The following is a 16781-nucleotide window of genomic DNA, read 5'->3' as shown; positions in this document are numbered from 1 at the left end:
AGGACATCTCTGACCGGGGCTTGGTCACTGGCATTGGCCTGCTTTCAGTTCGCGTCCCGTGGCCCAGAAATAGGATTCTCCAGTCACAGGATTCCTTCAAATAGAATCCACCTCTCCCTTTCACCTTGCGTGAGAGGGTTCTGTGTTTGGGGACAGGGCGTTCATTGGATTTAGATGCTGGAAAAAAGGGGAACCTAACCCAGGCCCCTCCATCAGGATTTTCAGAAGAAGCACAGAGTGAAACTCAACTGACACGTCAATAATCGTAGCGCATTGCTTCATCAGTACCTAGACTCAACAAGGAAAATGAAGATGGACTGGGACACATGCAACAAAATTGCACATACTGAAACATACCAACGCCTGCCCATAAGAAGTCAGCTCAGAAGATTGTCCGCCCTCCTCCCAAGCCTCCCCTCCCCCACAAGAAAGGTTTTAGGACAGTTGAGTCCTGTTCCCTTGCGCCCTGTAGTGTTTTAGTCCAGTGGTCACATGTTGTTTTGTTTTGCTTTGAAGAAATACTTGCAAGATGGCTTTGTGGTTAAGAGAGAACAAATGACCTCAGTTTCCACATCTGTAAAATGGAATGAATGACCGTAAATGGAGGTTTTACATGTGAAGCACTTGGAATTGTCCCTCAAGAGCAAGCAGTCTTATTGTTTTGTATTCCCACCTCCTATTCACATCCACAGACACTGTCCTGGACATTCCAGGGAGTAGAGAAGGTGAGGTGAGCTTCCTGACCTAAAGACCTCCATCCCTCTCTTCTCGATGCTTCTCCATAGCCATACAGTCATGCAGGCAGGAGTAGTGTCTGCTAAACACCAGCAAATGGCCCAGCAGACTCGTTTGCTCTGGTGCCACTGCGGTTTGATGGATTGTAGGTGCTTTTCTGTGAATATATAACTCATACCATTTGAGATGGAAATAGTAGCTCCTGACCCTGGGCTCCCAGCATCTCAGATGTGCTCACCACCCTGCAAGTGTGGGTCCGTCTCACTCTGGAACCCGAGCTGCCAGAGGCCGGCCGTCTGTCCTTGCAGTCTGTCCTCGCATCTGGGCTGTTAGCACACCGTCTGCCTCACACAGGGCACCCAGGTTTAGTTGGGTGGGTGCATGAGTGATCTGACTCAGACTGTCTTGGTTCCCTCTACAGGGGAGTGTTTTAATGCCAGCCCACGGAGGGGTTCGTTTGGGGGGGTCCTCCATCTTCTGCCCTACACTTGAAGCTGAAGTCATTTGTCCACTGAGAGTACCAGCTCTGGTACACAGTTTGCTGTTGTGGCCCCTGGATGGCCTTGCTTCTTTCCTTGCTTCTTGGGTGTAGGAACCCAAGCCTCATGCCTTTCTTTTCCGGATGTGGACCTTACGTCTCGCTCCGATATGATATGACGCGGACAGCTAGTGACCACACCCCCACCTCAGCGGCCTGGGCTCATCTCCAGGGCCTGCCCTGTGTGGAGCCTCACTTTTTATAGGGCTCTGAGTTCAGGAACAGGCCGTGCCATCTGCCAGGAGACGATGTTGAGACAACAAAGCACAGTCACAGTGTTTCCAGGGCGCCTCTTTCTTTCCTTCATAAGCTTGTTGGGTGATCTTCGTCTCATCTCTTGTCCTGCTATCGGTGTCGCTGTTGCTCTATTAATCGTTCATTTGTAGATGAGAGTAGAAACTATAATACTGTGAAGATTTATCATCCTGCTGAATATTGTTTAAGGACATTCTGTCTCAAAATCCGTCTTTGACTTCTTTAGGCATATATAAGCACATTACGCACACCTGCCTTGCACACACACAACATAGACACGTAAACACACATACTCGTATGTGTGTGGATGTTTATTTGCCACCTAGTACCCCCGGAAACTCTTACTGTTGTCATAAGTTTACCATCAAAGGATATTGCATATCAGAGATTCGTTATCATCACCTAGAAAAGCAGAAGTCTAGTGAGTGTGTGTGTGTGTAAAGCCTTGTTTATACACAAAGGATTTAAGGCAACTTTACAGTGAGAATAGGTACAATAATGTGGTAAAATATGAGTGAAAAAAGAGATTCGGAACCACAGGTTAGTACATAAAGGTTGAAAGTGAAAGGCAAAAAGAAAGGGCCCACAAGTAAGCAGACCATGAGCTTCCACCTGTCCAGCCGCTGGAGTTCAACGTCAGGCAGGCTCCCGACCTCCCGGCCGCCGCAGTGAAAAGGGAGACGGAGTCAGGCCCACGGGGCAGGGCCACACTCTCCTCACATGGGAACTGGAGAAGATGCCGTCGGTGTTGTGCTCTGTGGCTCTAACACCAATGCAGAAACCCGTTTCCTGTGGCTGCTCTTCTCAATGAAACACAAAAGCAAACTAGGAAAATGCAGCTCAGGGAAAGCAGTTCTAGGAGATCATTTGGACACACAGCTGGAACCTAGATGCCTGTGGCATGGTCTCTCCATTTGGAGATTTCCCCAGCACGGAGGAGTAGATGTGGGACAAGCCCAGCTCCGAGGGCGGCGGGTGACTTACTGTAGCAAACCCACATGCAGAAACGGAGGTTATAGGGCTGTGCTCCATTCCCGAGCTGTCCTCCAGATGACCCACATGCTTACCTTATTTTGTGTGTGTGAAAACACAAGATGACAGAATGGTCACAGAGAAGTCAAGAACTCCTAAGCTTCGAAAACGTTCGCCTGGACGAATAGATGGACAGAACATCCTCTGTAAACATCACCTCCCTTTGCGGTTTGGTTTGTTTTGGTTTGGTTTTGGCGGAAGGCCGGGAGGGTTGCCAGCCAGATAGTGACAGGTTGTGAATGCTATTCTCTGATGAGGGCCAAAGGCAGGACTCGAGGGGTGTTGGTGAACGAGTGCCCTGTTGTTTAGAAACCAAAGGAGCAGATGGTGTGCTTGAGCCGCTTTTGTGTAAACGTAGAAATCATCAAAATCATCACCTACAGGATGGTTTTCATAGCCGGGGTGGAGCAACCCCAGACATCCTTCAAAAACCGGTTCTGGGTCCGCTCCAGCCCACACACAAGCTTTCATCACGTGTCACCTGGCCGAGTGACGCCTTCCTCAGAGGGGTATGTGCTCTTGATTCTGTCCCGGGGCACCTGTTGTCCCACCCTGGCCCACCCCTGTCGTCCCTGGGGGCATTAGGATTGGAAATCCCAGGGGTCCAGTGTGAAATACCATTTGGTGCCTAAGATATGACCAGTGGTCCACTGTGCACGACAACAATCTAAATAAAACAGAACATTTTGGTTTGAGAGTCATAGCTAATTCCTGACTCTTCTGGCCTCAGAAATGACCACGTAAAACAGAGCCACCACAGGAGCACCTTACCCAGTCGGCGTGACCCGCCTGCAAAACTTTGGCCTAGAAAACTCAGACCTGAAGTCTGTTAATAAGAAAATTAGTGCAAAAACATCTACTGAGAAACCATCGTCTGTATAGCAGTAATGCTCAGTAATGTCAGAGTCATGGGAAGCATACGGCATTTTGAGAGAACATAGTCCACCTCATGTGCATGTATTGAGTGCCCAGCCTGTTCCTGGGACCTTATCAAGCTCATGTTGCTTAAGAGTGATACAGTATTTAGCAGTCCTTTATAAGTATTGCTCCTTTTTCCCTATCCCAAAAGAATATCTGCTTGGCGTACTCCGGCACACAAACTCCCTTCTCCCATAGGGGGGAAAGGTTTTTATCCATGAACCCAGTCCTTGTGAGTGGTTGTTTGCTGTTGACCTGCAGGGACATGCTCAGAGGTTCCTCCTCTGTGAACACAGTGGTCCCACTTTTGGCCTGTGCTGTCCACCCACTTGGCTTCCCGGTCGGCTCATCCCCAGGGAGCTGAGAGCAGAGGCAAGGAGAGCAGAGGCGAGGCACTAGCCGTGTTCTGCTGGGAGACTGAAGAGAAGCAGCAGCGCTCTACCCCTTTGGATTTATTCACTGCTGATACGGAGTTCTGCATTTTAGCCTCCCCTTCATTAAAATTATATCTCTCTCCCCAGCTGCCAATCAGCATGACTTGGCAGACAGTCCAGGTTATTGACAGTCAGTACCACCAGGCTGGCTCTCCTTCCGGAGTTCTGGAATATATTAAAGAGGGAAGAGGGGATCTCGGAACTGGGAAACAACATTTAATTGGGCAGACACAGAACACGGAAAGTCTGTGTGCTTGGTATGCATCTCTGCACTGAAGAGGACAGATGACAGCGAATTCCTTCTTCGCAGTGTTTTTTCTTCTCCGCAGCCATTTAAGTTGCCCTCTTGTAGAGGCTGTGATCGTCTCCATGTCTCCATGCTGGCTGAGTTCGCACCCTTCCCCGGCAGGTGAAGGCGGGACTGGCTGCTGCTCCTCAGAGACCACAGCCAGCCTCTTGGGCATGCACTTTCCTGAAGAGCCTCTATCCATCTCTCAGCATCAAACAGGAATGTCATTATGCTGTGTGATTTGTTATTTTTTTATCCTAAGGAATTGACCGTGTTTTCTAGGCCGTGTTTTTGGAGACTATCCACGCCCTCAAATCCCCACTCCCTGGCTTTCTGGGCGTTCGCTAGTGAAACCTGACTGCCCCAGACCGCACATCAGCCCACCCTCCTGCTTACGCTTCTGCACGCCTCACCGTAAAAATAGCCTCACTGGAACCACTGTGTCCCTAGCCAGAATCTCCCCCCAACTTCAAATCTTACACCCAGGCTTGTGGCTTCACGTGGTAGATGCAGTTGATGGATGCAACTAGGTAATAACTAGTGATTGGCTGATAAACGTTTTTCTTCCGTTTGATGGGATGCTCAGCATTGTGTGGGAGTGTGGTACTTGGCCCCCACCCACATCCCCAGCGTCCAGATTTCATTGTAAAAGCACCCCCTATTTTGGAACTTATGGCCTTGCTGCCTAGTTCCTTCCTATCTCAGCCCAGATTTTGTGGCTAAATGTATAAAGATGAATTCTGAGCCAAGAGACGATTTCTTTTAGAATATCGTTAATCTTCTGAAAAAAGAAATATTACATCCAGCAAGCACTGGGGAAGAGGTAGAACACATTCACAACCTGTGTCAACATACACACACAGCTCAGCTCTGACTACTTAGGTGACTTTAGGCAAGTCACCTAATCGCTTTAGATTTCACTTTCCTTATTGCAGACATAGCTGTTCATACTTGTTCTGTCTTCTCTGCGGGATTGTTATAAATGAGAAAGTCATTGTCCTTAAGTACCATACAAATGTAAATATACTCCAAACGCAGTGAGAGTGTTTCGAGCATTCAAGGTGACGTGTTAAGAAATGATGTTGGACAGATGAGCCCGTGGGAGATGTGTGTATCATAATCCGGTTTTTCTCACCTTATTAAGCAGGGCGTGTTAGCGCAGGAGACGTTCCTCAGCTTGGGAGGGTTTTTGTTGATCCAGATTTATTGAAACACGTAACATGCAATTCATTAAGTGAAGTTGTACAATTCTGTGGTTTTATTTTAAATGTGTTTACAGAATTGTGTAATCATCACAATCGATTTTGAAAACACTTCCGTCAGCCCATTTCCCCCGACGCTGGGGAATTCATTAGCAGTTCCTCCCTGCTTCCTCCCAAAGCCCCCAGCCCTAGCCAACTAGTAATCCATGTTTCTGGCTCTGTAGATGCTCCTCTTACAGGCATTTCACATAAATAGTTTATACAATAGTTCATTTGTGACTGACTGGCTTCTTTCACTTAATGTCTTTAAGGTTCATTCGTGTTCATAGCATGTGTCAGAACTGCGTTCTTTTCTATGGCCAAGAAATATTGCATGGTATAGATATAGACCGCATTTTGTTTATCTGTGCATCAGATGGTGGGCATGGAGGCTCTTTCCCTTTTTTTTGCTCTTGTGACTAATGCTGCTGTGAACATTTGCATGTTGGTATATGTTTTCATTTCTCCGGGGCACACACCTAGGGGTGGAGTTGCTGGGTTATATGGTAACTCTGTATTTAATATTTTGAGGAACTGCCACGCTGTCTTCCAGAACACCTGCCCCTTTACATGCTCACCAGCAGGTGGGAGAGTTCCAATTTTTCCACGTCCTCATCAGTACTTGCCATTATCGGTATGTTTTTTATTATAGCCAGTAAGCATACGCAGGGGTGTCTCACTGTGACTTTGACTCGTATTCCCTAATGATGTGACATTAAGCATCTTTTCATGTGCTTGTTGGCCATTTCTGTATCTTACTTGGAACAGCGTCTATACAAATGTTTGCTCATTTTTCAGTTTGGATTATTTTTGTATTGATGAGTTATAAGAGTGCTTCATATATTTTGGATGCAACTCCTTTATATGATTCACATATATTTTCTCCCATTTGTGGGTTACCTTTGTACTTTCTCGATGGTGTTTTTTGAAGCACAAAAGTTGATGAAATCCAGTTTAACTCTTTCTCTCTTTTGTTGCTTGTGTTTTTGGTGTCGTATCTAATAAACCATTGCCTACTCCAAAGTCACAAAGATTTACTCCTGTTTTCTTCTAAGAACTTTATAGTTGTGGCTGTGACAAGAAGATCATAGCTCTAATGATTCATCTTGAGTTAATTTTTTATGTGATGTGATTCATAGTGGTTCATTCTCATTTTTTCCCATGTGCATATCCATTGTCCCAGTACCATTTGTTGACAAGATAGTTCTTTCCCTCAATGAATTGTCTTAGCACCCTTGTCAAAAGTCAATAAGTGTAAGTAATTAATTCCAATGAACTATAAGTCTGTTTTTTTGCCAGTACCGCACTAACTTGATTGCATTGTAGTAGGTCTTAAAATCAGAAAGTCTGAGTCCTCTAACTTTGTTGTTCTTCTCAATATTGTTTTGGCTATCCTGGGTCCCTTGCATTGTCATATGAATTTTAGGATTGGCTTCTACTTTCTGCAAAAGAACTAGTGTGTGTTCTGATAGGGATTGCATTGACTGTGTAGATCAGTTTCAGGAATATTATCATTTTAACAATAGTATCTTCCAATTCATGAACATGGGATGTCTCTCCATTTGTTTAAGCCTTCTTTCATTTCTTTAAACGATGTTTTATAGTTTTCAGAGTACAAGTTTTACACTTCATTTATTAAACCTATTACTGAATACTTTATTCTTTTTGATGCTATTGTGAATGGTTGTTTTCTTAAAATCATTGCCAGATTGTTCATTGCTAGTATATAGATATACAATTTATTGCAGTTGCAATTTTACCCTGGAATTTTGTTGAAGTTGTGAATTAGTTTTGATAATGTTTTAGGAGCTTCCTTAGAATTATTATTTTTTTTTAGATGCAAGATCATGTCATTTGCACCTAGAATTGTTCTACTTCTTCCTTTCCAATCTAGATACTTTTATTTATTTTCTTCCCTAATTGCCTTAGTGAGAACCTCCGATACAATGCTGAGTAGTAGTGGTGAGAGTGGACATCATTGTCTTATTCCTGATCTTAGGGGGAAAGTCTTCAGTCTTTCACTAAGTATGACATTAGCTGTGAGTTTTCATAGATGCTGTTTATCAGGTTGAGGATGGTCTCTTCTATTCCCAAGTTATTGAATGTTTTTATCATGAAAGGTTATATGGTACTGTCAAGTGATTGTTCTGTGTCATTGAGTTGATTGTATGGATTTTTTGGTCCTTTATTCTGTTGACATGCCAGGCTACATTAATAGCCTTTTGGATATTAAACCAACTTTGCATTCTTGGAATAAATCCCACTTGGTCGTGCTGTTTAATCATTTTTATATGTCACTGGATTCAGTCTGTTGGTATTTTTTGTGGATTTTTGTATCTATATTCACAAGAAATACTGATCTGTAGTTTTCTTTTTCTTGTGATATCTTTGTTTGGTGGGAGTTCTTTTAAGTCACCCAGAATTGGAGGTAAGGAATGAATTTAGGGTGAGTTTTTCAGGGCAGAGAAAACAATTTGAATCGTTGTTGTCACGATGAGAATTCTACCTGCAGGACATGAGAGTCCTTAGCAGAACACAGCCTTGAAACACAATGGAACGTCCACAGGGTTTCAATTGAAGAGCTGCATTTGCTAAATGTGTGACTTCAGCCAATTACCTAGGACTTCCTCCCCTCCAAACTTGGGGTAACAGCAGGTTTTGTTACTGGGATGCATAAAGTAATGCATATAGAAAGAGTTTTGTTAAAGGCCAAGTACGATTAAAATTACAAATTCCTTCGCCCCATAGAGAGAAAAGAGAACACAGGTAAGAACACGGAAGGGGCAGAAGAATATCGCCTCTGAAAAAACCTAGGTAAATTTTTGAGGCAGAGCATGGTTGAACAAAACAAGTGTGATGATCCCTTTAATGCACAGATGGGTGATATGAGTGTCGTGGTCACGTGGTTCCCTTTATTTCAAGTGTGTGTGTGTGTGTGTGTGTGTGTGTTTGGGGTGGGGGTGAGGGGATTGGTGTAAATTTCCCTAAGGGGAGTTTCTATTCCTCGGGGCAAAGAGGATGACAATGTGTTTTGTGTGTTTTACTTTACATTGCTCTATTGCTGTTACACAAAATTACATCGAGTTTAGCAAATCTTCATGGCGTTATAACCCCCTGCTAAGAGACAGATTTTTCTAGAGGCTGTTTGAGAAACATAAAAGAACCCTGCTCGGAAGGGACTCTGAGTTTGCCTGTTTGTTTGAACTCCCTCCAGAAACAAAGCCAGCCTGCGTATTCAACAACGTGGAGTATAACGACGGGGACATGTTTCGCTTGGACAAGTGTCGGTTCTGCCGATGCCAAGGGGGCGTCGCCATCTGCTTCACTGCCCAGTGCGGGGAGCTGAACTGCGAGAGGTACTACGTCCCCGAAGGAGAGTGCTGCCCAGTATGTGAAGGTGAGGGATGTGCTCCTTAGAGAGGAATACGCGTCTTCATGGCTCAGAGTTCTGGTATCAAAACTGGCCTAGTTCCGTCTCACCCCCAAGTAGAGGGTTATTGCACGAGTTTCCTGCTCAGAACACAGTGCTCTGTCTTTTAGGACTTGTCAGTGTCACGTAGACTGTGGAAATACTGCCCCAAAGGAAGTTGTGCCCTGAGGGTAGACGGCAGGTCACCTGTCTCTATGGGGCATCTAGAGATCTCCCACGAGTGCTCGCGGCTCCTCCCCTGCGTCCCCACAGTTCCTTGGCAAGTCCTGGGGACCCTCTGCTCACCGAGCTCTAGACTTCACTCCTGCTCTCCTCGGGTGGCTCAGCTAGGGCACAGTCTCAGCCAGCTCAGAGAGGAACTCGCCCTGTCCTTTCCGTCACCCACGCCCTGCCAAGTGGGGCCAGGACCCTGCTGCTCCCCCTCCTTTGAGACTGTGTGGAGGTGAGTGCGGGGTCATTTGTGGCATGGCGGTGGCAGCCAAGTGTCAGGTGTGGCCCTGGGCAGAAGGCTTTCAGGAGCCTGCTCTATGTTCCCTTCTTCCCCCCAAGAAGTAATAGTTCCACGTTCCCCACCGGGTGCTGCCCTCCCATGGCTGCCATTCAGAAATAATAAACATTTCAGGATGATAACTCTGAACTTCATTTACTACAACCCATGCCTCTTCGGGATTAGGATGCGAAAGTTCAGAAAAGTAGCCACTGGTCAGAGTCGGCAGTGAAGTCGGAAACACCACGCCCTGCCCGACTGTGTCTCTGGTCTGTACGCACTCCTCCGTCCCTGGGTAGGAAGGTCAGCGGGCCTGCTGGCCCCGATGGACCGCAGCCTTCAGTCTGCAGTGGGACATGTCAGTCTCGTCTGACACAGGAAATGGGAAGACAGGATGCCATGCCATGTGACGCGCTTTCCTCTGTTTTCCTAGAACCCTTTTCGATGTTTGAGTGATATTTAGCACACCATATTGAAGATCTGAAACGTGTAAAGTATGCAAACTGCATCCCTCACACCGAACAACGGTTCATAGCAGCGAAGTCCTTTCCCCTACTAGACACTGTCTGAGCCAGCATGGGAGAAAGGGGGTTCACTTTTTAGGTGCCGTTGGGATTTTTAAAAATCACATCAAACTTTGACCCTTCCCCATGACTGAGTTCCCTAGCACCCCCAGGAGGTAGTAGGGGCGCTCCTTTAGACTACAGAGAACCATGCTCACAACTGTGGGGACCTCCCTCCCCGCGCGGCAGCACTTGCTTGTTGAGACCAGCTTGTCTGTGATTCTGAAAAAGAAAATGCAGTGATGTGTCTGGTTGCTCTCATGGTAATGATATGTGGAGGTTTTGTATGCAGCATGTCTATCCTGGTCAGTAACCTCAGAAAACATGGTTTCAGTGGCCTCAGCTATTTTTGTCCTTCAACCTGGACCGCTGCTTGGCTGCCAGCTCACGGGAGACCTATGGCGAGGTTTATAATTTCCTGCCAGGCGCAAGCAGTGGCCCCGCTGACCTTCAGCCAGCCTGGTTCTGAGCAAGGCCACAGTGAGAGCCCGCCCTCTCCTCGCCGTTGTCCATGCTGACCTCCAGCCACCATGAGACGGAGCTCCGTTCCTCCTGGAAGTAGCAGTGGCGCCCTGAGTTAGACGGGCATCACCGCTTCACAGGCAGTGAAACTGAGGTGCGATAGATGTGTAAATGGACAGCTCGGAAGACGTGGTCAGAGCCTGCAGTGGATCTGAGCTTTCTGATTACCAGCCCCCAGCTCTGTGCCTAGTGTTGTGCAACTTTGCTTTTGGGGAGGGGTGAGTTTTCATTTTGTTGGGTATTTTGTTTATTTGTTTTAATATAAATTTTTATGGTTTCAGAGAGGAAGGGAGAAGGAGAGAGAGATAGAAACATCAATGATGAGGGAGAATCATTGATCGGCTGCCTCCTGCATGCCCCACACTGGGGATCGAGCCCGCAACCCGGGCATGTGCTCTGACTGGGTGTCAAACTGTGACCTCCTGGTTCATAGCTCGATGCTCAACCACTGAGCCATGCCTGGGCTGGGCACCAAGCATTGGTTTTTAGGCCATATGTCCCCTGTCCTGGGTGCAGCAGCAGGATGGATGGACAGGAATTGAGTGTGACAGCAGCTTTTGCTTGTCCCCAAGAGACACCTCCTGCAGCCCTGAGCTTCTGTGGGCCACAGCTGGAAAAGAACTGCTGATAAGTAGAACCCCGGAAACCGTCTGTAGGTACAGACAGAGAAACGATGCAGAATGCCCTCGATTTTACTGGGAACTCTTGTTTTCATTTAGATCCGGTGTATCCCTTTAATAATCCCGCCGGCTGCTATGCCAACGGCCAGATCCTTGCCCACGGAGACCGGTGGCGGGAAGACGACTGTACGTTCTGCCAGTGCATCAATGGGGAGCCCCACTGCGTGGCCACGGTCTGCGGGCAGAGCTGCATGAACCCCGTCAAGGTGCCTGGGGAGTGCTGCCCCGTTTGCGAAGGTAAATCCTGCCGGTTCTAATGAGTCCCTGGCGTATGTCTTGTGTTGGATGAGCTTCTGCCAGTGTGTTCTTGTTTGTTTTTTATTTCCTGGGGCATAACGTCTGCCTCCTGCTGTTACCGGCAGCAGATAAATTTATCATTTTGGAGAATATTGCACATTTACAGTGAGAATCATGGGGTCTTTATTTTACCGCTGCAGATAGGCTAAGCTGAATAATTTACAAGCATGTATATATTTTCATGCAGTTCCCTTGAAGTCTAATTAACATCCAAAGGTCAGTGCAGTGAAATAAAATGGGAAACCAGCCCATGAGTCCAGCATTGCATGTTCGACTTGTCATGCCTCCCGGAGCCCGGGAGTCCTGGGGCTAGAAAAGGCACCTGGAGCCATGGGGAGGGTTTCCCTCCCTGCTGCCCTGCCCCTGAGCATCCTTTCTATTTCAAATTTCACTAGACGTGGCTTTGCCATTCCCCTCAGGCTTTTACTGATGTCTTGGTTCTTACGTTCACTCCCTGTCATCCTGTTGGAAGGAGAGGAGCCTGAGGTATTCCGAACCCCAATCTCCCTCCATTTCCCATGTCCTGGGAAGGTTCTTCACACACTCTGTCCACCTCGGTTACTACAGAAAAGGGATGGAATTTTTACACTGACAGGCCCAGTAGAGAGTATTTGTCGTTAAGAAGCACATTTGCATGGTAAAGTGAACTAAAGTGGGTCAAAAATTAATCTGTGTTGAAGATGGATCCTTCTAGCATTTTTAAAAGTAGCTATTAAGGAAATGACAGCTCTTTTCAGAAATTCATTCAGTAGACTAAGTCCTCTGTCAAGAAGTCTTTTGCTTCCACCTAAATTGTCATAAACGCAGACGTCAGAGTCTGCCTGACTTGCTTCATTAACCTCTGAGGGGTTAGCATTATTGAAGAGCTTAAAAATCGTATAAAAATGGAAATTGGAGGACTCCAGTTCTATCGACATCACCAGTTCCCTCCCCGTTCCTCTACTCGGAGCACAGCTGCCATACTTCCGGGCTCTGTTGCTTCCAGCGGACCGGCTGAGTGGCAGTCACCCACTCCCTCACGTGTACGCTCCTCCCAGCCCCTGAAGGCAGCGTGTCTGTCCTGGAAAAGGAGAGGACAGAAATATGTGTGTCTGGTGGACACTTGGCTTTACAAGCCTGCCTTGTCACAACAGATAACAGTGGGACTATCTGTTCTTAGGGACAATCTGTTGTCAACATGAAACATTTAAGTGTATACGTGTGCGTGATAACGTAAGAACAATCAAAGGCAGAAACATGGCATCCGCTAAGCAGCTAACTCTTTAACTTCACAAATCTTGAATCATACATGGAAAGCAAAGCTGAGAAAACTTATTAAAACAATAGACAGGGCCTTTCTGAAAGTGGATGGAGGGCAGGCAACTCTTTTGTGCTTGTCGTCATCGTTAGCGTATTTATCGTGGTGAGTAGAGGAGAGTAGAAATAAATATATGTGAAACTAACTGATTGGTTATCACGCCTGTAGCTTGCATAGCGAGGGAATGCTAGTTTGATCACTCGAGTTCGGTGTTTGCAACATATGCATGGAATTGTAATCTACTCGTCCACTGATAAAAGAATGACAGATTTGGTTAGCCGTTAACTCCATAAAACTTAGGAGGAACCTCCCATAATCCACGTACACCACGGACACAAAGATGAGTACGGACAACTCCTAGTTAGCTTCTCAGAAAACGTTCAGGCTGTTTGAATTTAAACCGGGAGACAAAGGCTGCCCACGTTCAGATTGTGTGGGGCGAATGCTTTGTTTGTGTACCTGGTTCCAGGGAATCCTCCCAGCAGCACGGTGCCGAAGGCCTGCTCGTGAGTCCCTGTTAGGAAGAAATGAGCGTTCAGGGAGGTTTAGGTCATTTCCTCCAAGGCCGCTTGCCATTATGTGACACTGAAGTCTGTCGGATTCAGCTACATGGTTGTCGGCTGGCCCTGCTCCCAAATGTCAGCTCAGCTTACTCCGGCCCCAGTTTCGAGTCCTCTCGCTAATCTCTCGTCATCTCTGGTTTGGGCCCCTGTGTTGGGAGAGAGAGAGGAGTGTGGCCACAGGAAGGAAATCATCTGTAGGTCCCCCAGGTGTTTGCGATGTGATCTCCCACCTGTCCTCTCCTGCCCCCTGGGGAAGCAGGCCTTCGGGACACATCCTGGATCTGCTTCTCAGGCCTCAGGGCATGAGGTTCTTTTGGTTCCTGCTCTTTTCTGCCCCCTTCGTGCTCTGCATGAAACCTTTTAAGAGATTCCTCCGTCTAGTTCTCAGGGAACTAATTTATCTTGCGTTTCTTGTTTTTTGTTTTTGACTGAGTTAAGTAATGAGTCTTATGTAAGATGATGTTTGCTCTCCAGTAACCTCTCATTTTAAGATGTAGTAGGAAGACAAATTCTTCTGGTGTGGGGTGGAAAAACAGTGCACAGCTTAAGATCATGACACTAACTGCGCGGTAATTTATTATTAATAATAAGGAGGAACTTACAAAATAATGCCAGGTGAATGAATTCTATTACTTTGTTTGTGGGACCTAAAAAAAGTCTGTAGAACCAGTTGAAGATATTTTTCTCAGCAGCATAAATAGGATTTCAAGTGATTTCAGAATGGCAAACAGATGAGATGAAATAAAAGCAAGGTTAATGGGTAATGAACAGTCAGCCAGCATTATTTAGAGAAAAACAGAAACACTGGTGTTCATGCAGCTTATCCACACAATAAATTCCTCTGAGCACAATTGCATAACGAATTTTGGCCCTCACCCTGTTAGCTACAATCCCAAGGTGCGTAGTCAGAGCCTGAAGTGATATGAAAGGACCCCACACCAGGACTGTGGTTTTAGAGTTTTTTCCTGAATAAATTGCTGCATTCCCAAATATGGTGTGTTAGGACCCACTGGGAGGGAGGACCTTGTTGTGGCTGTTGTTGTTAAAGATACATACCTTCCAAGTGACAGCATAATGTGCTGGGTAGAGCCCTGGGGACGTGAGCCTGGGGGCCCTAAAAGGCTAGACTGTACCTGACAGCTAACTCATTCACAAGTACCTAAGTGATTTTTAAATTGGCACTTAAGTCCTCTCCTGATTAAGTCTGACCATGTTATTGTCAACACCCAATTCAGGTATCCAGATAAGCCACCCCTGTCTGTAAGTCTATCACTGATTGCGTCCTTGACTTGCTCTGCCGCCTTTTCTCTGCTCCTCCTCTTGTTTGTCAGTCACATTATTTTCATTTGCTGGCTCTTGGAAAGAGCTAGGGTGGGCATGCGTGAATAGCAGGCGAGGTTTGCCACTGACGTGTACGTATGGAAGCTACGTCCTTAATCTACCCCACAACTAAAAACAAAAAAGGGAAGGCAGCTCCGTCAGGTCTCCCTCAGCATCCAGCACCGTTGGCATCGTCTTATTTGCAGCCCTTAAGGACAGTAGCTAACGTTTCTTGCACACTAACTGCGAGCCAGGCCTAGGTGCTGGAAGAGTATCATTGGGTCCTTACAACTTACCTCTTTCGCAGATACTGTATCCCAAATTCACATCTCAGGTTCCAAAGTGCAAAGTCATGGAACTTCCCCAAGGTCATGTAGCTGGAGAGTGGCAGACAGTGTGTCCTCAGAGCCCAGGCTCTGGACCCTGCAGGCCCACTGCCTGTGAGACCAACGGGGCATGGCATCCCGCTTTAAGCCAGTAGAGTGGAAGAGTGAGCTAGGAATTTACCGTATTATTTTGAATCCCTAAAACAGCACCTGACATGTCAATAGGTGCTCAAAATTGCCAAGAAATGATGTGTGAGTGAGCTGGGGAGGACCGGAGAGGCAGTCACCACCGGATTCCTCTCCGAGCCAGGCAGCAGGCCCTGATGTGGGGCTTTGTACTCGGAGCCTCAAATGCTGATGGCCTTTTGGACCTTGAAGAATAATGATCGGATATTTATATTTGAAGACACGCTTTGAGACCAGAACACAGTGTTACATGAAGTGTGTGGCACACCGTGGGCCCCCCTGTCCAGAGGCCAGTTGGACCAATTAGCGTCAGACTGACGGCTCCCCCTCCTGAGAGCCCTGAGCTTTCATCCGCTTCCAGGGGCTGCTGGGGGCCTCCCAAGATGGTTTGTGAAGTGTGGTTTATTCCCTCCCCGTTCGGCCCCTGAAGTGCGGAGTCACAGAGTGTAAGTGGGCTCCCCCAGGCCCTCCAAGGCTAATGCTCACTGTCATGTTTAATATACTGCTTTTCAATAAGACATGCCTTGTGAGTGTGTAGGTGCCACAGCTACTATTGTTATTTCAGCTACTTTTACAGGCAGGATTTTTTTTTTTAAGATTTTTAAAAATAATGTTTTTGTTGAGTTTTTTAGAAAGGAAGGGAGAGGGAAACATCGATGGGCTGCCTCCTGCACACCCCCTACTGGGGATCGAGCATGCAATCCAGGCATGTGCCCTGACTGGGAATCGAACCCTCGACCTTTTGGTGCATGGGGATTTTTATTTTAATATCACAGTTAGCTAATTACTAATTTTCCCCCCAATAAGATCAGGCATAAATGCTGCCTAAGCTGATTCATAATGTCAGAGGGACCCTAGGAACAGAGTACCATTTTCTGTTAAAAAATTTGTTTTATAAAGATAAGGTCTTGGGAAGGGAATTTTTGGTCGCAAGTTGTATGTGACATGCCCATGATGACTCAGCAAGAAAAATGCAGGCGATGGGGACGGGTGAGGCCAGCTTGGCTGCGCCACCTGATGCGGAAGAGAAGAATTCCATCATCACTTTGAAGTCTTGATGTCAGGCTTGGTCTGCTCTCACCTGAAGCTGTGACTGGATCCACCCAGGGGGCCACTGGTCTGCGTGGTCTTCAGGCCTAGTATGTGCAGGCTCCTGCTGGGAGCAGGTGATGGTGTTTATGACCTTGGGGATTTCAGAGCCAATACCAAGAGCATCACTTGTCAAGAACTTAGAACAACATAGGTGATATTTTACAGGGTAACATTTAATGTTACGATTTGGTTGCCAGTAAATCAACTCTGTACTCGTGGTTGGTGAATGGGTAGTTGCCTTTCTACTATTTCTGTTTCTCTGAAACAAACAAAATCCATTCCCATTGCCAACAGGAAATCAAAGAATTATTCATAGATTGTCAAAGCTGGGTGATGGGTATACGAATGTCCATCATTTTATTCTATATACTTCAGTATTATTTTTTAATTTTTCTATAATGAAAACTTAAAGTGAGTGTTTTTGCAGAGCTGTTATCTGAAACCGAGCTGAATTAACTCTTGAAGTAGAGGACTAAGACGTTTCCTGTGCATGGATTATTTCTAATTCTCTGGATTTAGGATGAAATGGGATTGAGCCAGACAGTCAGCTCTCTTTCTTCCTGCCCCCTCCCTTGT

At 46.5% G+C, this 16781-nt stretch overlaps 1 protein-coding gene across 6 annotated transcripts in view; it reads left to right on the top strand.

Annotated features, from left to right (window-relative positions):
- The window catches only part of CRIM1 (cysteine rich transmembrane BMP regulator 1), a 175442-nt gene that overhangs the window by 105537 nt on the left and 53124 nt on the right, over positions 1–16781 (top strand). For 5 of the 6 annotated variants that reach the window (XM_036334873.1, XM_036334874.1, XM_036334871.1 and 2 more), the window contains 2 exons: positions 8657–8839; positions 11164–11361. The exons of the other annotated variant lie outside the window; for it this stretch is intronic. In XM_036334873.1, the coding sequence (XP_036190766.1) occupies positions 8657–8839; positions 11164–11361 (381 nt within the window). The remainder of the gene's footprint in view (positions 1–8656; positions 8840–11163; positions 11362–16781) is intronic. 6 annotated transcript variants of the gene reach the window in all.

This window comes from Myotis myotis, unplaced genomic scaffold, assembly GCF_014108235.1.
Source record: "Myotis myotis isolate mMyoMyo1 unplaced genomic scaffold, mMyoMyo1.p scaffold_m19_p_14, whole genome shotgun sequence".
Lineage (NCBI taxonomy): Eukaryota > Metazoa > Chordata > Mammalia > Chiroptera > Vespertilionidae > Myotis > Myotis myotis.
Note: the sequence above shows the minus strand (reverse complement) of the source record. Positions and strands in the feature narration are given on the sequence as shown.